At 47.9% G+C, this 19,792-nt stretch overlaps 1 protein-coding gene across 4 annotated transcripts in view; it reads left to right on the top strand.

Moving 5' to 3' along the window:
* Window positions 1-19,792, top strand: part of NHSL2 (NHS like 2) — a 107,973-nt gene that overhangs the window by 84,838 nt on the left and 3,343 nt on the right. For 3 of the 4 annotated variants that reach the window (XM_081897325.1, XM_081897326.1, XM_081897327.1), the window contains exons 2-7: window positions 4,042-4,188; window positions 6,991-7,130; window positions 7,761-7,956; window positions 9,990-10,121; window positions 11,901-14,135; window positions 19,145-19,277. In XM_081897325.1, coding sequence (XP_081753451.1) covers window positions 4,042-4,188; window positions 6,991-7,130; window positions 7,761-7,956; window positions 9,990-10,121; window positions 11,901-14,135; window positions 19,145-19,277 — 2,983 coding nt within the window. The remainder of the gene's footprint in view (window positions 1-4,041; window positions 4,189-6,990; window positions 7,131-7,760; window positions 7,957-9,989; window positions 10,122-11,900; window positions 14,136-19,144; window positions 19,278-19,792) is intronic. The other variant, XM_081897328.1, reaches the window with a different exon arrangement.

Genomic DNA, 19,792 nt, shown 5'->3' with positions numbered 1-19,792 from the left:
AAACTCAGCTTTTTCCTTTATAGCAACGGTCACCTGCAGCCAATTAATCCCAGAAACTTCTTAAAGGTATACACACATGTTTCTGTGCCGAATGTCCTCTAACAGTAGAGCCAGAACTGAAGCCTGCTTTCCCTTGCCAAAACTTAATTGTGCACATCAAGGATCCTGATAGTTTGTTGGCAGCTGTGACTACCTGCCCACACACCTGACATAAGATGGGTGGGTGTGGTTTGGGGAAACCAGCCTCAAACTCCTGGTGGGCCAAGTTTGCCTTGCAGACCAGATGTCCCCGCCCCCCCTCCGTTTTATTCAAAATAACCTTTTGCAATTTGTTTTTCAAACAGATAAGATTGTAGGAAATGAAGCAGGGAGGAGCCTTCAGCAGTACAAACACATCTCAAATCAGCAGATAAAAATAGCAGCTTACAAAAACTGCAGATGGCAAACTCCATCTTAGGAGAGGTGTCCCCCCCCCACACACACACAGGGAAGCAAGGCCTCTTCAATTCATCATAAAATGCAACAACACCTTATTTCTTCTTCATCTTTGTTTTTTAAACAAGTTTTAAAACAATTGACATTGGCTAACAAATATGCTTTCCAAAATACAAAACAGGCATTAAAACGAGAGGGTGTCCTTCATAGAACACACTTGTGCATCACTTAAAAGATAAAAAAACCACTCTTCCCACCAAAAACAAAAACACCAACAACTATTTTTAGTCACCACCAAACATAAAATTAGATATCTGCAATGTGACCAGATACAAAAGAGTTTCAGGGTTCCTGCACATTTAATAGTTGTTCAGGAGCTCCACAGGTATTAAAGGTGGAGAGTCCCTGTCCTCTTTTTCAGCCTAACTGGCCAAGAGCTCTTTAAAATTGGGTCCTGTCTGTAATGGAAAGTAATAAAAAAAATGAGCATGTACAGAACTCCACCCTCCCATCACTTAACTAATAAAAAGAATGGCTCCTGGGTCTGAGAGCTTCCCTGTGAAGCAGGCTGGCTCAAAACCAGAGATGAGCACCACATACTAAGTGAGGAGCTGCCAGCCTGTTACGGAAATTGGCCTTTGGACAGCTAATTACACCATCTGCTGGCTACTGTGGGTAAATGTGGGCAGGAAATGCCTTGCAAAGCATTCTGGCTGTAAAATTAAAAGCTTTGGCTGAAGTAGCAAGGGAGAGATCACACACACACACACACACACACGTGCCCTGCAGATGTGATGCTATCTGGACAGGAGAAAGTGTGTGCTCCTAACTACATGCGGAGTAGCCTTATGACTTGGCCTCCAGCCCACCAGGTGCCATTTCACAGCAGAACGGCCGTGGCTCAGTGTCAGAGCATCTGCTTTGCATGCAGAAGGTCCCAGGTTCAATCCCCGGCATCTCCAGTTTGGGCTGGGAAAAGACCCCCGGAGAAATCCTGGAGAGCTTCTGCCAGCCACTATTGACAACACTGGTGTGACTCAGTACTGCATTAGACATTATTCTGTGTTTCTGTCTCCATGTGTTCTTTCCTTGTGTTCTGTATAATGAAGGGGGTTTACCTCCAGCAATTAGCTTCTGCCCTTATCGATGATGCTGGCAGGTTATGCCAGGGTGCCCTGGGAGGATTTGCCCATTGCATCCCTAAATAGGCCCCTTCTCTCCCCACCCCCCACGGGAGCTCTTCAGAGGAAAGCACAATAACACACTCCTACCACCACAAAATAGTGCAATTATTTCTAACTCATCGTGCCGTTTGCATGGTGGTTCCGGGGCTCAGCAACAAAGAAACCCATCAACCTGGGAGAGTGTTGATGAGGAGGGAAGCGTGCCTTTTGTGCCTGGAGAACAGGGAACAGACAGTTGGCATAAGGACACGTTGGTGCAGGAAGGACCATTCTGCTCTGTTCGCACATTATACAATGCTAACTAGGGATGTGGGAGAAATTTGATTCAGCTTGCATTTAAAGGCACACTCATCTAATTCATGCTTTTCTTAACAATGTGCAGGCTGAAAGCTCAGCCATCTTTCGAAAGGAGCACCGCTCTGTGAATTTTGCAATGCAGTTCTCCAGCCAAGTAATGTGTTCGAAAATGCATATACCATCAAAAGTGTGCATATAAATGCATCTGTTAAGTGAAAAACCAATGTGTCTGGGTGTCATTCAGAAGGTGGGTAGTTTGAGCCCACCTAGAGATGGCTGTGGGCAGATTTCCTGCATTGCAGGGGGTTGGACTACATGACCACTAGAGTCCCTTCCCACTCTGATTCTTTCATCATGTTTGGGGAAATTGCTTTTAAAAAAATGTGTCTATTAGGAAAAACTGCATACCGGTGTATATCTATTAGGAGAAATTGGCACTGGGAAGCTGATGGATTTTCGTGAGTTGTTAATGTTTTTAATAAAAATATTCGAACTGATAATGGAAATATGGTGAGCTGAACTTAAGGTTAGAAAAATGAGAAAATTAACATTTGCTCATTCTTAATGCTAACAGTTAGGTTTGGCAAATGACATGAGGAATGGGTATTTTCTTTCAGTCAACACAGCTTTCTAGCTCTCATGTGAAGGAAAGCCAGAGTGAGGCTTAACAGGCCCTGCAGCCAAGCTTCTTCTTCTTCTTCTTCTTCTTCTTCTTCTTCTTCTTCTTCTTCTTCTTCTTCTTCTTCTTCTCTCTCTCTCTCTCTCTCTCTCTCTCTCTCTCTCTCTCTCTGTGTGTGTGTTAATAATAGAAGCCAGGGATATCCAGTGAAATGAAAGGGTAGAAGATTCCAGATAGGCAGCAAAAGGGGAACTGATGGAACTCACTGCCACATGATATATCACGAAGAAGTGGGACAATCTAATCTGAGGCTAACTGTATTAAATCCGTTTATAGATTACTGTTTAAGGAACTACTAATCTCTTTTCATGCCTGCAGCAGAAATATATTAACACAATACTGGATAACAACTAATAACAACTCTAGAGACATGATAGGAAGGACTGTGGAACATACCACTTATGGGGAAACTAAGGAGTCATCTTAGAGCACTAAGAAACACAAAAACCAAATAATTATTTTGAAACTGTATGGTACCCGTTCATTCAGTGCACTGGAAAGGACAGTCCACCCACAGCCCACTCTGCGGAAATCTGTTAAAACAGAGAATAGAAGACAGCTAGCGGATAGAATCAACTCTATAAGCTATTATACAACCCAGCTTAATGTTTACTGTATCGTTTGCATCTTATATGCAGAGCCGGCCCAACCATGAGGTATGTGAGGCTGCTGCTTCAGGCAGAAGAAACACAAACGCACACACCCAAGCGGCATGCCTGTAGGTGCCCTGCATGTCCTGCCGCCAGTGGCAGCAGCAGCAGGAACAGCAGCAGCAGGAACAAAGCAGCAGTTCCTGTTTCACCTCAAGCAGTGAAATGGGGCACGCTGCCCCTGTGCATATGTATGGAATGTTTGGGGCAGGGGGTGATGTACGGAGATTGATTGTTGTAAGGGGAGGGGGGTTAGGCAAATGGGTGGTGGATGAGGCTGTCCACAGCAGCTAGTCATGATGGCTATACAGTGGTACCTCGGGTTACAGATGCTTCAGGTTACAGGTGCTTCAGGTTACAGACTCCGCTAACCCAGAAATAGTACCTTGGGTTAAGAACTTTGCTTCAGGATAAGAACAGAAATCGTGCTCCGGCAGCGCACCGGCAGCAGGAGGCCCCATTAGCTAAAGTGGTGTCTCAGGTTAAAAAAAGTTTCAGGTTAAGAATGGACCTCCGGAACGAATTAAGTACGTAACCAGAGGTACCACTGTCTACAATGGCCAGCATTGCAAGCAGCAAGCGTCTGAATGCCACTTGCAACAGCTGGAGAGACTGCTGGTGGGCTCCCCATGGCAGATCTGGATTGCTGCAGAAAGCAGGGTATTGGAGCTGTGGTGGCTAAACTGGTTTGAAACTGGTTTGAACGTATAGCATGGACAGGCCTTAAGACCTCTTTGTATTTCTAGAATCCCTGCCTGGGGCTGTGATTCACCCTCTGGCTATCTTTTCTCCCCAGCGACTTCTAACATAGACCTGGACGTCAAGAAACCCACTCCTCCCAAGCTGCTATGGCACCAGCCTGTGAATATCTTCTTGGCCCGTCCTGTTGGGGTGGAGGAGCTTCATCATGAAGCTGAACTCAATCTACAGAGCTTGCTCCAAGGTGCGTGGGGGGTGAGGGTCTGTGGTAGGGAGTAGGAAAGGTCCGCTTGTCTCTCCAACTTGCAGGTCTCAGCCCCAGGTAGTTGGTGTGTCTGGGCTTGGGAAGGAGCCAGCTGATAACCCTGCAGAAGAGGTCTGCCAAGGACTCAAAATGGGTGCAGAGAATGTGGATGTTCAACAATATCAACCCTTGTGATGGGCAATGAGAGTGAAGCTTATGGACTGGCTATAAGCAGCATCACCGAGAGAGGAGCAAAGGGAGGCCTGTTTCTGAACTTTCGTTTAGGAAAAGAAATCTTAAGTCATTGCTTGCTACAAAAAAATAAATTCAAAATAAATTCAAAAAATGTTGTAACTTGTGGAAAACCTACGAAGATTTAAAACAACATGAAACGAACACAGCATTATTTACTGAGAAGTGCTAATTCTGAAATAGTATAAAAGCGTGAATCCTGCTAAAAGAGGAACACCAAAAACAGACTAAGGTATTGTACCCTAATGATCCCAGTTATGAACCAAACAGGAACATTTTCTGGCACCTAAATATTCACCTGGCACAGTATACCTCTGGATTCCAGTTGATGTGAATCACAAGTGGGAAGAGCGCTCTTGCGCCCAGGTCCTTCTTGCCATAGGCATCTCCCACTGGTTGGCCACTGTGAGAAGAGGATGTCGGGCTAAATGGGGCAGTAGCCTAAGAAAGCAGGCTCTTCTGATAATGATGGTGCCTGGTGCCCTTTCTGAAAAAAGCACTCCACAGTTGGGGAGTCAACACTGAAAAGGCCTGTTCTTGTGTTGCTGGCCTCTGCATCTCCCTTAGAGGGAGCGCATGAAGCCTTGGACTTACAAATGCAAGGGCCACATACATCTCTAGCACTTGCAGAATGAGTGCTTCAAAGCAAAAATGGGCAGACTGTTTGAGGCAATTTATCAATATAAGCCTGCTCCCCACCATTCAGCTTCTCTGTGTCTTTATCTCTTCTGCAAATTTATAAAAATCTCCACAGCCCCAAGGCCATTGGAAGTGGCATACAAGGTAAAAACAGGGTAACGCACAAATTATAAAGATAATTTGAACTATTTCTACAAACTCTGAAAACAATAAAGCCATTCCTATAGAGGTACAATTATTTATTTTAATAATTGGCAGGTGCAGCTGTGAATGAAGAATGTTATGGTGAAATTTAAAGTTATACACATATCAGGGAAGACTCCCCCCCCCCCCCCACAAAAAAAACAGCTTCAGAATGACCTAGGAAGTTGCTTATCCAGACAGAGCTTCCTGCTTTTATATTAATGCTGTTTTGGGGCCTTCTGTGATAAATGTGTTACTTGGGATATTTTCCTTTAGGTTCAGGAGAACAAAACTGCCTGGTTCATTTTGAAGGGTGCTCTCCTTTTTTATATTTTCTAGTAGAGAATTGGTTGTCACACAGAGAAAACAACTGAGAAATAGAGAATTTTAATGAAGCTGTCACTGGGTGGCAATGTGTCTACCCAAAAGGGAAAAAAGGAGAAGCAAAGACAGAAGTTTACACTCTTTCTAACACATTTGATTATATACCAAAAACCAAACAAACTTTCTTTTCTGAGTAGGGGAACATTTAAAAATTCCCATGCGAATAAAACTCATCCGTAGTATAATCATATTACCGTATTTTTCGCACCATAGGACGCACTTTTTCCCCTCCAAAAATGAAGGGGAAATGTGTGTGCGTCCTATGGTGCGAATGCAGGCTTTCGCTGAAGCCTGGAGAGTGAGAGGGGTCGGTGCGCACCAACCCCTCATGCTCTCCAGGCTTCGCACACCTCTCCGCAAGCAGCAGGAGCCCAGAGTGTTCCTGCTGCTTGCGGAGAGGTGCCTGCATGCCGAAGCCTGGGCGCGCTGAGCTCAGCGCGTCCAGGCTTCGCGGACCTCTCCGCAAGCAGCGGGAGCGTTCCCGCTGCTTGCGGAGAGGTGTCTGCATGCCGAAGCCTGGGCGCGCTGAGCTCAGCGCGTCCAGGCTTCGCAGACCTCTCCGCAAGCAGCGGGAGCGTTCCCGCTGCTTGCGGAGAGGTGCCTGCATGCCGAAGCCTGGGCGCGCTAAGCTCAGCGCGTCCAGGCTTCGCGGACCTCTCCGCAAGCAGCGGGAGCGTTCCCGCTGCTTGCGGAGAGGTGCCTGCATGCCGAAGCCTGGGCGCGCTGAGCTCAGCGCGTCCAGGCTTCGCGGACCTCTCCGCAAGCAGTGGGAGCGTTCCCGCTGCTTGCGGAGAGGTGCCTGCATGCCGAAGCCTGGGCGCGCTGAGCTCAGCGTGTCCAGGCTTCGCGGACCTCTCCGCAAGCAGCGGGAGCGCTCCCGCTGCTTGCGGAGAGCTGCCTGTTTGAGGGCTGGGGTCGGGGGAAGCTCTAGCCTCCCCCGCCCCAGCCCCGCACCTGGGGGGGAAAATAATTTTTCCCCCTTTATTTCCCCCCCAAAAAACTGGGTGCGCCCTATGGTCCGGTGCGCCCTATGGTGCGAAAAATACGGTATGTTGGGAGGGACAGATATTATGACTGAGAAAGTGCAGGCTACACCATAAATCTCTGGGGTTTCTAACAGGCCACCTTTTGGAGATTAGAACTGAAAAACTGTGCAGAATGTTGCCATTCAACTCACCCACCCACAAATAATGCTCACAAAATTGCACATTCACATGCTGGGTCCCTCCCCCCTTCCCAAATCCAGCTGCCTCTGTGATTAGGAGCATTAAGAAAAGTGCAAAATTATTGGGAGGCAGTTGGTATGACCAGACTGAGCTGATTTCTTTCTTTCCCTCCTTTCAGAAGAGTACGAGGAGCCTTACTCAGAAGCCAGGGCCAGTGGCCAGACCTTCCGCTATGCCAGTTCTCATTCTGCAGACAGGCCCCTCGACTGCAGCCCGCGGCCCCCAGTACCCAGCAAACGCTTGGAGTTTGTGTTCATGGTGAGTCTGGCAAACTTCCCAGCATTGCATATTCCCCAATACAATTCCTACCTGGTGCCTCAGTCCAAAGTTCTACCAGCCCATGTCTTAAGGGTCCGCATTCCTTTCGGGGACACCTTCCGAGGGCCAAGTACCAGTGGCAAGCGAGGCCACAAACCAAAGCAGGCAGAGCAGTGGACGTATACTTTTAACATTTGTGTGCAGTAGTTTTGTTCCTGCACACATACATACACATTCGTCTCTGTCCGAGGGCCAGGCAAGCAAAAGGCATTGTCGGAGTTCAAGGGTGCATTCCAGCCAGGCAAAAGCACTCTGGAAGGGTGCAAAACAGGTCCATGAAGGATTGGGGGTGGGGGGTTGACTGGAGAGGGAGGGTTCCTAGGGCCAAAGAGCCCTGGAGCACTGCATTTGGCTCCTGGAACTTGCTCACTCCTGACTTAAGAGGTGGCAAGTACTTGGAGGACAGCCTCTGATCATCAACTGCAGGAATGCAGCAGATCACCTGATATCCAAGAGCTGCCTGAAATCCCTTTCCTTCTGAATCCCTTCTTCTGAATAGTAGCCCTAGTGGAGTAGGGCGCTTGTGTTTGAATTCATTTATTCCCCTTCCTCCCCACTGCTTTCTGACAGCCTGCAAGCCAGCAAGTGAAGGAGAACGAGACAACCACGCTGGGGGTGAGGGCCCCAGAGCCTTCAATTAGCTTGCCCACTACGCCAGACAAGCACACCACCTGGACCCGAACTGGCCCTCTGCCCTCCGTTGAAGAGAGGAGGTTGCATCAGCCCTGTTCAACCCAAGCCAACATTGTTCCCATCAACGTCTCTGGTAGGGTTGACTCTTTCTCTCTCTCTCTCTCTCTCTCTCTCTCTCTCTCTCTCTCTCTCTGTGTGTGTGTGTGTGTGTAGTAGAGAAGAGGAGTTAAAGAGTTATCATATGATGCAGGATGGTTGTGTCAAACAAGGTTTTAGTTCACCATGCTGGCCGGTGTGAGGCATGATGCCCAGCAAGATTGAAAAGCACAGGAGATGAAGGAGGTTCATTGGGACTCACATGAATTGGCATTTGTAGTGTGTCCCATCAGGCTAGGTCTTCTCAGAGACGTTTGCCCCCTTGCTATGTCCCCCTCCCCTTCTGCATTCTGCTCATATTATTCAAGTCTCACCAGCATGTAATGCACCCAAGGTTAACCAGTATGTCTGTCTCTTTGTCACTTTAGTTCTTACGGCACATGCTGCCCATGTACCGCCCATCTCGCCTCCAAGCTTTGGCAGGAAGAGAGCTCAAGGATAAAGCAATTCATTGACTGCACTCAGTCCTAATGCCAAACCATATTTTGGCGTTGATGTTTGAACATGCCTGTTTGCAAACCACGGCTTGCAAGGGACTTCCAAAGCAGGATAATCTGTCATGGTTTGAAGCTGGTTTGCAAACAAACTTGGGTTTGTCATTAATTTGTGGATTTAGGCATAACAGCAAACCACAGTTTGTGATAACTGTGGCTTGCTAGTAATGCCAGAATTCACAAACCGCTGAAAAACCACATTTAGGCCATTGTTCAGAGGTTGATGAACCATGGAGACAAGAGTGAGCTTATGGAAACTGAGTGGTGAGCTCTCAACCATGGGTTGTCTGCTGGATATCTGGAACATACAGTGTGAGGTTCTTAAGCTTCACTTTACAAGCAATGGTTCGATGGGGTGCTGAAAGTCCTCTTCAGACATTACTGTTGGGGTAAAGTGAACACATAAAGTAAAGACATCTGCCCTGTTACATTCCTACCGTTACTGGCTTCTACCTTCCCCATGTTCCCAGTAGCATCAACTCAAAAATCTCTTCTCTGCTCTAAAGCCATTTGTACCCCACTTCCATTCCAGTTGGGATGGAGGGGTCATTGTTTCCTAAGTCTATGCCAGTTTTCCATGTGTTCATTCATAAGTCTGTATTGTGCTCTTCCTGCATCAATGTATGGATTTACTTATTCTTTTTAACTGCATGAAATATTCACATTATTTTTTGAGAGTATATTCTAAAACAATAATTTTCTCCACACAACTTTGGTACATTTACATAAGCTGACAAAAAGCCACTTCCAGAAATATAGTGGAATATAGTACAAGTTTAGTACTCATTTCCATTGCTGTTTGCAAATTACGTATGTTCCGGCGTACAAGACGTCTTTTTATCCCTGGAAAATCACCCCAAAAGTCAGGAGTCGTCTTATACGCCAGGTATACACGTTGGGAAGGAGGAGAGGGAACCGGTGAGCAGAGATGCCCCTTCTGCTGTTGCTCCTCCTCCCTCCCCACAGAAGGGGATACGGAAAGTCCTTCTGAGCACGCCGCTCACCCACCCGCCAAACGCCTCGCCTCGGGCTGCTGCTGCGATGGCAGCGGCAGTGGAGGGGTGCATGCTCTGTCCCTGGCGGTGCTCAAACTCTATAACTCTAAAACTCTAAAACTGAACAGCAAAAGTTGGGGGTCGTCTTAAACGCCCAGTCACCTAATATGCCGGAATGTTTTTCTGGAAGCACATAACACAGAAACAAACACTAAGCTTGCTCATGTTCCCCCATATGTCCAGAAGTGGCTTTTACGTTGTGTAGAAGCTCAGATATATTGTGGAAATTAGCAGCTTGGGAAATGTTGGGATAACAGAATAAACTTCCTTCTGTGTGAATGCAGCCCAAATCAGTTTGGTTCGCTTATAAACTCAGGCTGAAGGAAGTCATGCACGACCCCAAGCCACCATTTGCCATCTTATCATAATGTTGAATTCACCATCCTTCCCACATCTCACATCACCCTCTGTGTTTTTCCACGGTCCACCTGGACAGCTGAGTCTCTTTGTTTTGGCTACAGGACAGCCGTTCGCTCGGCACGCAAGTACTCGCCACTCCCTCTTCAACACAGAGACAGCCATGAATCCCAAGTCCTTGCTTCGCCGGAGACGGACGGTTATTGGCTTCCCCCACCTCGCCCTGCGGGACCCAGGTGACAAAAGCAATGCTGCCACTCTCTGCCACTAGAGAGGAGGGGGAATAGCTTGATGGCTTAGGGTCCCTCCAGACTGGTGTTTTCCGTGGATAGATTCTGCAACATGTCATTGAAGCTATGCTAATGTACTAGTGGTGGAATTATACTGAACCACACCATTCTTCTGTATTAGTTGTTTTCCAACATTGCCACATTATTACCAGCTGGAGGGGCAGTCTTGCAAAACAGCACAAAAAAGCAGGACCAAAAAAAAAAAAAGCTTTGTGGTCTAAAATTTACAGGATTTCAGCAGCAAGTGAGCGGACATGCACTAGTTGGAAACAAAGCAGGATGTCCACCCTTAAAACTTTTGCAGCTGCAAGTAGTATTGAAAGCAGCATGGTGTGTTACTGCCCCAATATCATCATGAGCACAAATCGTCATGAACGCACAATAAAAAGGATGTCTGGAGGGACCCTTAGAAGCACTTGTAGAATCAAGACTTCCCTGACTCTGGCTGTTGTGAAGAACAGAATGTGAGAGGGGATGTTTGCCATGGGCTTCTTTATAGGAATTTGCTGTTGGGCTCCTCCAAAATACTGGGTTATAGCTACAGGGTGAAAGTAAAATTTTCATGTACACTCAAAATTAGTCAAATTTCAGAATTTGACTTTATGGACCGTTTTCAAGAATTCTGGGAGTGATCTAATATATTATTTCCTGCTTTTCAAGTAGGTTTGAAAGGTGGCTTTCATATGCAGATTTAAAAACCAGTGTCTGCAACACACACAGAGGCAGAACAAGTCACAGAGCTACAGGATCAGAGCATCTTAATTTGGCTAGAAAAATATGAAGTTGCAGCTTAGCCAGATTTCAGTACCAACAAACAGAATCCATAGGTATTCCATTTGTGGATATGTAGGTACATTTTTTAATAGGAAGACTTTGTTTGAGAAACACCCCCCCCCCCAAAAAGTATTTTGTTCTAGCCCCTTTTTCTTTAAGAACAGGCTTCCGAAGACTCTTCCCTGAATTGTGAATAAATGTACCTTGGCATATCCCCCTCCACCCCCAAACAGCACCATGCATCTATGTTAAGTAGGGAGGAGACATATTTGTGGCGTGGGGCAGAGAATAGCGACACATGTAAGAATAGCCACGTAAGAGCTTGACTAGCAGAACTTGCTATTTAGGGCAGATCTGAAGATTTGCAACTTTAGAAATTTAAAAAAGAAAAGGAAAAACCTTTTACTATAGTGGTTCTCAAACTATGAAGTGGGGTGTTATTGGCTAAGGGGTAAAGCAACACCCATGGATGTGGTTTTTCTTTTCTTTGCACGATCTGATAAAAGTAAATAATGGCCCCACCTTTACCACACTGTCCAAGGCCATCTGAGCTCTTCCCTCCCCAAAGCAGGAGGATGGCCAGGCCTGGATTTCTTTGTGTTGATGGGGGCAGCTGCCCCCCAGCAGTGAAATGCAAAGTTTCTACTTTTGGGGGGCAAACCTTATCCAGCATGAGGGCCACATTCTGTTATAAGAATCTTCCAGGGGCCACATGCCAATAGTGGGCATAGCTGGAGAGAAAAGTGGGCATGGTGATGAATGTAAATTTCACTAGCCCTGGGGAGAAGGGGGCTGGCTATGCAGGGGTGTGTGGTCTGGGGTCCACATAGAGAGGTATTGAGGGCTGCATTGAGCCCCTGCCCTGAAACTCCCAACCCTGGATCTAAGACCTTTCAGTTGCCCAAGCAGGAGATCTTCCAGGCTGTACTTAATTCCTGCCTTTTTCTGCAGGGAACAGCAACGGCCCCATTCTCAACCCTCCAGCGACCATCGCAGAGTCCGCCTCTTGCAATTTTGTCCCTGAGGTGGCCAATGGGAGGAGCTCCACCCACCAGGCCCGCTCCCCTCAGCCAAGGCCACAGCTGAGGAAGACCTTCAGTGACCTTGGGGGAGTTCTACAAGGACGGTATTGCCAGGGGCCTGCTGGCCACACAGACAACCCTGGGGCAGTGTATGCCAGCCCATCGTGCAACGGCCCCAAGGAGGACCTGACATTCTCCCCTGCCTGGAGCGCAGCATCTTTTGGCTACGTGAGCCCTTCCGCGAGCCAGAGTGAGCTGGTGATGGAAAGCGGGGCACAGTCTCCCCGCAGCCAGAGGGGAACCCCAGACTCTGACCGGCCTGCTTCTTTCTTCATCAGCAAAGACAATGCAGTTGGGAGCAATGGGTCTGGGGCGTTCTGCGCTTCTCCTGAGTCCCCTGTAGATGCCAACGGAGGCTTGAGGTGTGGAGCAGCGGAGGTCAAGGCTCGTTTGGTCCCCGCCACCCCGAGTGAAGAGGAGTGCCCCCAAGCGGAGAGGCAGCGGGTGATGTGCAAGTTCCGTGAGAGGTCTCTCTCCGTCCCCACGGACACAGCCTCCTTGTGCTCCATGGATATTGGGGGCAGTGAGACCTGTGCCCTGAGCTACCCCAGCGCCAGCTCCGAGGGCAGCACAAGCACAGACAACGTCTCGCTAGCGGTGGAGCAGGAGGCTCAGGTGCGATCACGGCGGCCGCGCACCAAGAGCATCTCTCTCAAGAAGGCCAAAAAGAAGCCCTGTCCGCCTACCCGCAGCGTCTCATTGATCAAGGAGGGTCAGCAAAGCATCGCAGAAGCTGGTGATGAGCCGCTGCCGCAGGACCAGAGACCAAAAAGTCTGTGCTTGCTGCCTGACTCGCAGGCCCAGAGCCAAGTCCCTGGGGACACAACCAAAGAACTGGAAAGCGTGCCGTACTCACAGCAGTGGTACATGCCAGAGTGGAGTCCTGGCGACCCCTATTGCTCTCTCTCTGGCTCCAGCACGGCCACTGGGACCACCGTGATCGAGCTCTCCAAGGCACGGGGTAGCTCTGAGTCCCTCCCCTCCCCTTCTGTCTCCCGGGCCACCACACCTTCCCAGCTCTCTGCTGAGGTCAACTTGAAAACCTCCTCCCCGGCAAGACCAACAGGGGTGATGTCTCCCTCCAGCGGCTACTCCAGCCAGTCGGAAACGCCGACCCCGACCATCCCAACATCTGCCGTTCTGGGCCACACCCCGCACCAGAGTGGGCGTGCGAGACCCCTTGTGCCCGAGAGGAAGTCCTCGCTGCCCCCAGTCTCACCCATGGAGAGAAGCCCCAAGTCGCGGCTGTCCTTCGACCTGCCGTTTGCGCCACCGTCACACCTGGACCTCTCGGGGCTGAAGATCTCGCTCAAGGCCAAGCCCAAAGTGAGCCGGCACCACTCTGACTCCACCTTTGGAGCCAAGCTAGGGCCAAAGCTCAGCCCCGTGCAGCCCGTCATGCCCATGGTGACACAGCTGGACCTGCGCTCCGTCCGCCTGCGGTCCATCAGCCGCTCCGAAACAGAGGACAACCTAGAGAGCCTTGAGCCTGTCGAGGAGCCTGGCAAGAAGGTCCGGCCCCCGGTGGCAGAGAAGCCGCCCCTTTCCAGGAGGCCCCCGATGCTCCTGCACAAGACCCCTCCAGTCCAGGAAGAGTCCCCTGTGGGCTCCCCAACCTCTCCACTGACACCCCAGGGCTCGGTCGCCGTAGAGAACGTTTACATAGTGGCCAGGAGGCCTGAGCATCAGTGGGATGCAGATGGCTGGAGCCCTATGGAGCCGCAGCCCCCCGTGGCAGCCGTCTCTCCAGCACAAGGGCCCCCGGGGACGTTCTTCTCTGCCCGGCGGCTTTCCGAGGACAGCTTGGAGGAGGAGCTGAAGCCAAGGCTGCCGCTGGAGAGAACACCTGGCGGGGAGAGCCACAGAACCAAAGTCCCTCCCCCTGTCCCCAAGAAGCCTAGTGTGCTTTACCTGCCGCTGGTGAGCTCCCCGCTCCACCCAGGGGCCTGCGTCGGGGATCCGAGGTTGGCTGCCAGCCCTGTCATCATGCTGGACGAGGACTGTGCTTATTCCGAGCTGACTCCGTGCAAGGCATTGACCCCTGTGGCTAACGCAGTGAGCATCAGTCCAACAACTGCAGGGTTGTCTTGGGGAAATGTTTCAGGTAAGTGGCTCTGCCTTTCAAGAGTCCTTCCTGGGTTCTCTTCTGTCCTAAGGTGGTTAAAAGGGGACCATAGTCCAGCAGCAGACCACCTGCTTTGAATGCTGGAGGTCCCAGGTTCAAACCCACTTAAAAGTATCAAGGATGTGATGGGGTAGATTGGTGCCCTCAAGATGCTGGAGAGGTGCTGACACTTACAGTAGATGACCCTCGGATGGGTGGCTGCTTTGCACATTGGTGCAAGCGTTCTGTCTCCCAGAGAGTATCTTGCACCTGCTTTGCTCCTCCTCTGATTGTTTTGCAGCTGGGCTGCACTGAGCTAAGCCAGTGTTTGGGTTCGAGTGCCATCCCAACCCTGGTTTGTGGTTAAGCTCCCTCCAGAGACTAACCACAGTCTGTAGCTTAGGTTTGTTCTTCGATACACCTTGTGGTTAGTCTGGAGAGAGCTTAACTGCCCAGGCAAAACGCTTAGCCAAACCTTAGCTTAGCCCAGTGCAGTGCAGCAGTCAAAAAGTCCAGGCAAGGAGTCTGCCCAATCATGCGTTCACACCAAGCCAATATTTGGCTTCGTGTGATGTGCCAAATATTGAGGCAGCTACACACATGTTGAAACACAGGGAGATACCTTATACCACATCTGACTACGTGACCATTTAACTCTGTGTTGCCTGCTCAGGTTGGCAGCAACTCCTGGGGATTTTAGGCAGAGTTTTTTATTACGTCACCTCCAAACTGATTCCTCTTTAGTTGTAGATGTTGAAGGTGAAACCTGGGACCTTTTGCATGGAAGGCATGTGTTCTGTCAATGCTCTGTAGCTCCTTTATGTGAAAGAAGTAATGTGTGATGATTGCATTCAGGATGTTTTTGGGGCTTGTGTTTTTTGCTCAGCGTACACAGGCTGGAAAAATGCAATTAGTCCTTGCTTTTGCATTATGTGCTGAATCCTTGTAGCCCTCCAGGTTTTGTTCGCCTCCTGCTCCCACCTGCCCCAGCCAGCAAGGCCAATAATAAAGGATAGTGGTAGTTGTAGTCTAACAACATCTGGAGGGCCGCAGTTTCCCCTTCCTTCTTGTACAGGAAATTAAGAAAAAACTTTATGTCATATGATTGTCACACATGACCATTTTTATTTGTGCTGTACCCTATAACTTCCTCCCAGGATTCCTTTCACATGAGAACTTGGTAATGTATGAAGAAGCTCATAGGAAGAAGTTCTTCCCTATTCATCTTGAAATGCATATTTGATTTGATTTAATGTTTGTATTCTGCTTTTCCGAAATAATTTTGAACTCAGGGCAGCTCACAATCACAACAGTAGCATGAAAAATTAGCAAGAATTACAATCACTTTACTAATATCGTATGTACTTTTAATAGTATATGTACTGGTTATTGCTTCAAATCATATCCTGCCTGCCCTCCAATGAATTCTTCCCCTCCTGGCTTTATCCTCATAGCAACCCTATAAGGTAGGACCAGTCCAAAGTCACTAAGTGAATGGGGATTAGAACCTGACCCTCCGCTGTTCTTGTCCAACTTTCTAACTACTGTTCTGAATTGGCTCCAATGTGATATGATATGGTGTGTAATGCCCAGTAGTCAAATATAAATGGGAAGAGGCAGACTAGCAAAACATCTTTAATTCTCTGATAGATGCTTGGACAATCTTGTTTTATGCTATGGATTGAAATAGTTAGTGGAAGCTACCTATAAATTAAAAAATACACAAACAACAGCAAAATAAATTAACCCAATCCTGAGCAACCTTTGATTGCATGACAATCTAAAGTTACCAGCTGGATAGCAGCCTGTCCCTCACGCCCCATGTGCACTGTACATTTAAAGCAGGATCACACCACTTTAAATAGCCACAACTTCTCCCAAAGAATCCTGGGAACTGTAATCTGTTAAGGGTGCTGAGAGATATTAGAGCCCTATTCCCCTCTCAGAGCTAAGATTCCCCAGACTTCCCTGGGAAGAGGAATTGATGGTAAAACTACCCTGAGAATCATCTCTTTGAGGGGTGTCCTAACAACTCTCTGCACCCTTAGCAAACTACAATTCCCATGATTCTTTGGGGGAAGCCATGACTATTTAAAGAGGTTTGATAGTGCTTTGAAGTTAAAGTGCAGATGTGACCCTGCTCTCCCACTCTCTCTCTCTTGATCTGTTGGTTTCTGTTCCTCTGTATGTCCATTCTTCCTATTCTTCCCAACATCTTGTCTGTTAGCTTTATTCATTCCCCCTATTTCTTTCTCCCTCTGATCTCTCTTCAGCTCCTTCTCCAACCATCATCAGTCAGCTCAAACCTTCCCACCTTTCCCCTTTGTTTGCCCCTCATTCTGTACCCTTCTGTTGCTTGGCATTTCTCGTGGACATAGAAGGCCTGCTGCTCCTACTTGCAGCTCCACCTAATGGCAAAACCCATCAGCTTAGAGGGTGTTCACATGCTGCATTCATCTAGTGTACAATCTGTGTAAAAATAAATAAATAGCTAAGCTGTACATTTGTACAGTTATTTACATAGAGTTGTTGGCACACCACATTCAATGAGTGCATAATCTGCGCATCTGCGTCCACAAACACTTGTACTATTGTTAACACGCAGTGCTCAACAAGTGTACACTCTTTCACACAGTTCCACATGTGTAGAGACCGCTTGTACCTGTGCTCAATGTGACTTGTCAACAAGCCTCATGTATCGTCCAGTGATCTTTACAGTCTTCCTGTGTACGCAACAGCTGAGCTGTGCAAATAAGAAGTGTATGCTTTTTCACACAAACCCCGGCACATGTGGAGAGACAAGTTTGTCCCTGTGTTCATTGTAACATGCAAACAAACCTCCTGTGAACACCTGAAGATCTTCAGGAAAGGAAGGGAATGCCTGTGAATTCTGTGTTCACTTGAAAATGGATGCAATAACAGGAGATCTGTGGTTAGGATCTCTCGCTTGAAAATAATAACCAGCAGCTGTTTCAAAGTGCTGCTCTGGGAGAGGGTATCGTACCCACATCTTCCCTAGCTCTTTCCCCAGACTAAGCCAATTTGGGGTTTCCCTCCTTGGGGTTGCTTATACTTCCTCCTTGTGCGTAGGTGTGGGTGTCATTTTGTCTACTTAATAACCAGTAACAAGACCTTGAATACAATAAAGGTATAATATTGTACTCAACGTATCTAACTTAAAATTTCCTTTCTTTTCCTTCTCCTCCTGTGATGAGGCTACATTTTAATATTTTAATGTTCCATTATTTTAATGTTGTATTTTATTTTTGTTTTTAAGTTGTACTCATTCATCTTGTTTTTATTATTGCTTGTAAGCCGCTCTGAGCCCGGCCTTGGCTGGGGAGGGCGGGGTATAAATTATTATTATTATTATTATTATTATTATTATTATTATTATGATGATGATGATGATGATGATGATGCATCAGTAAAGATGCAGCAAAGCATTCTTAATCAGAAAACATAAATAAAACAAAGGAGCAATAGCTGGGGGTGGGATGCAATTTATCTTTCAGTTCCGACTGAGTTACCATATTTTTCCCCCAGCTGGTTCTCTGTTTTCTTATTTATGTTTTCTAATTAACATTGTTTAGCTTCGTTTCATTTTATCTTTCTTAATGTACCGGTAGTTTATGTTATATATATATATTGAGCACAATACGGTGCCTTTCTTAGATTCACAGTCTTGTTGCTGTTTATGCTTCCGCTTCTAGGTACCCATAGTTTGCTTTGTTTCAGCTAGATAACCAGTGACAAATCTTCCCCTGAACACTGGGAATAAAAAGGAATGTGTTTCAGGGTTGCTGTTCTGAAAGTAGAGCCCCCCCCCAGTCTGATGTCACATCTGTACCATACATTTAAAGCACTCTCATACCACTTTAATCTGTTATGTCTTCCACCAAGAATTCTGGGAAATGTAGTTTCTTAAAAGGGTGCTCGAGCTACAGTTCCCAGAACCCTGAACAACTACAGTTCCCAGGATAAAGTGGTACAAGAGTGCTTCAAATGTATGGTGTGGGCATGTCCAGTGGGCATACTTCCAAGTTCCAGAAAGCTGTGCTCTGCCAAATGGAGCTTTAACGCTTTCCTCTATTTTTCTCTCAACTCCCCTGAAAAGATATTTTTAGCTGAAAGGGGTATATTAAAGGAGTTGGAGTTGGAAAGAAAGGTACAATTGCTTTCTCTGCCCTTCCCCTCTCCCCTCACCCCTGCAGTTTCATGTGGGATGTGCAACTTCAGGGGGGGGGGTTTAGGAATGGGCAAGATGGAGAAAGTAGAAGGAAAAGTGGAGCCTAAATAAGAAAAGATTAAACTTGTATTTGAAACTCTCTGGTGAAGGAGATGATATTAATTGATATTAATCCCGCCACCCCTTTGCTCGCTGCTTTCCCTTTATATCTGGGTTCACCCACCTTTTTGGAGCCTGTGGGTCCATTTGCAAACAGGAAAAATGTAGTAAGGACAATGCACAAACAAGTACACACTACAAACTCTTTGCTTGACTCCAGAAGAATCCTCCTTCCCAGCCCAGTTTCAGCATAAGGGACATGGGATCCTCTGGGCATCAGGAAAGGCCTCTGCAGGTGCACAAAGAGGTGGTGGCAAAAATCAAATCAATGTCTTCATGTGCTATATCTGGTTATTGAAGATTAAAGGAGCATTGCCTGTCCTCCCTGTGTCTCTGTCTCTGTCTTTGTCTCTCTCTGTCTCTCAAACAACCCCCCACACCTGGCTCCTCTGCCCAGGGATGGTGAACCTGTGTCCCTCTAGGAGTTGTTGGACTTCAGTTCCCATCATCCTTGACCATTGGCCACGCTGGCTGGGGCTGATGGGAGTTGACCTCCAACAGCACCTGTAGGGCTCCAGGTTCCCCATACCTGTTCTCCAGTTGGCTGTTTCTGAAGTGCCTCTCTCCCACCCCCACCCCACCCCGCCAGCTTACTGCCCACATCCCAGATCTCACTGGCAGGAGACCTGTTTGGCCAAGACTCTTGCTTTCTTTTCTTCAGGGAGCTCAGTGGGCTCAAGGGCCGAAGAGAAAAGCTTTGTAAGTGACAAAACCGCCGAGTCGATAACCGAGGAGGACGACGATGTGTTTGTGACATCCCGAACCACAGAGGATTTGTTTACTGTCATCCACAGGTGGGGGCCCATCCAGGTGTTGCATTTTGGGAGTTGGTAGCTCCTCTGAGGGTGTGGGGTGGTTTGCTCACCCCACCACTCTAGCCCCACCGTACGCCAGCCTTAACTTGGGGGGGAAAGACCCTTCCTGCTCTTTGTGAGCTTCATGCATACCCCACCCGAAAATCCTTCCTCACTTCATCCCCTGTTCATGTCCTCCAGAATCTGCACAACTCAATTCCAGAGATCTCATAATAGTTGCCAATCACCAGTTTGGGTCTATTCTCAAAGCCAAGCTCCTGTGCCGGTTATGCATTTGTTTAAGAGCCACTGCAGGCCAGCCACTACATTTCAGGTGGGCTGTTTCGAACCCCACCTCCTGCACCACTTTCATGAGTGCTTGCTTGTTTTCATGCTGATCTCTGCAGCTCATCATAAGGACCAGAGGCTTGCATTTTCAAATTGAATGCTTGCACCATGTCTCAGATACTCCCGTCACCCATTTCACCCAGGAATTCACCCACTTAGAGCTTTGG

This window comes from Podarcis melisellensis (assembly GCF_964234715.1).
Source record: "Podarcis melisellensis genome assembly, chromosome: Z".
Lineage (NCBI taxonomy): Eukaryota > Metazoa > Chordata > Lepidosauria > Squamata > Lacertidae > Podarcis > Podarcis melisellensis.
Note: the sequence above shows the minus strand (reverse complement) of the source record. Positions and strands in the feature narration are given on the sequence as shown.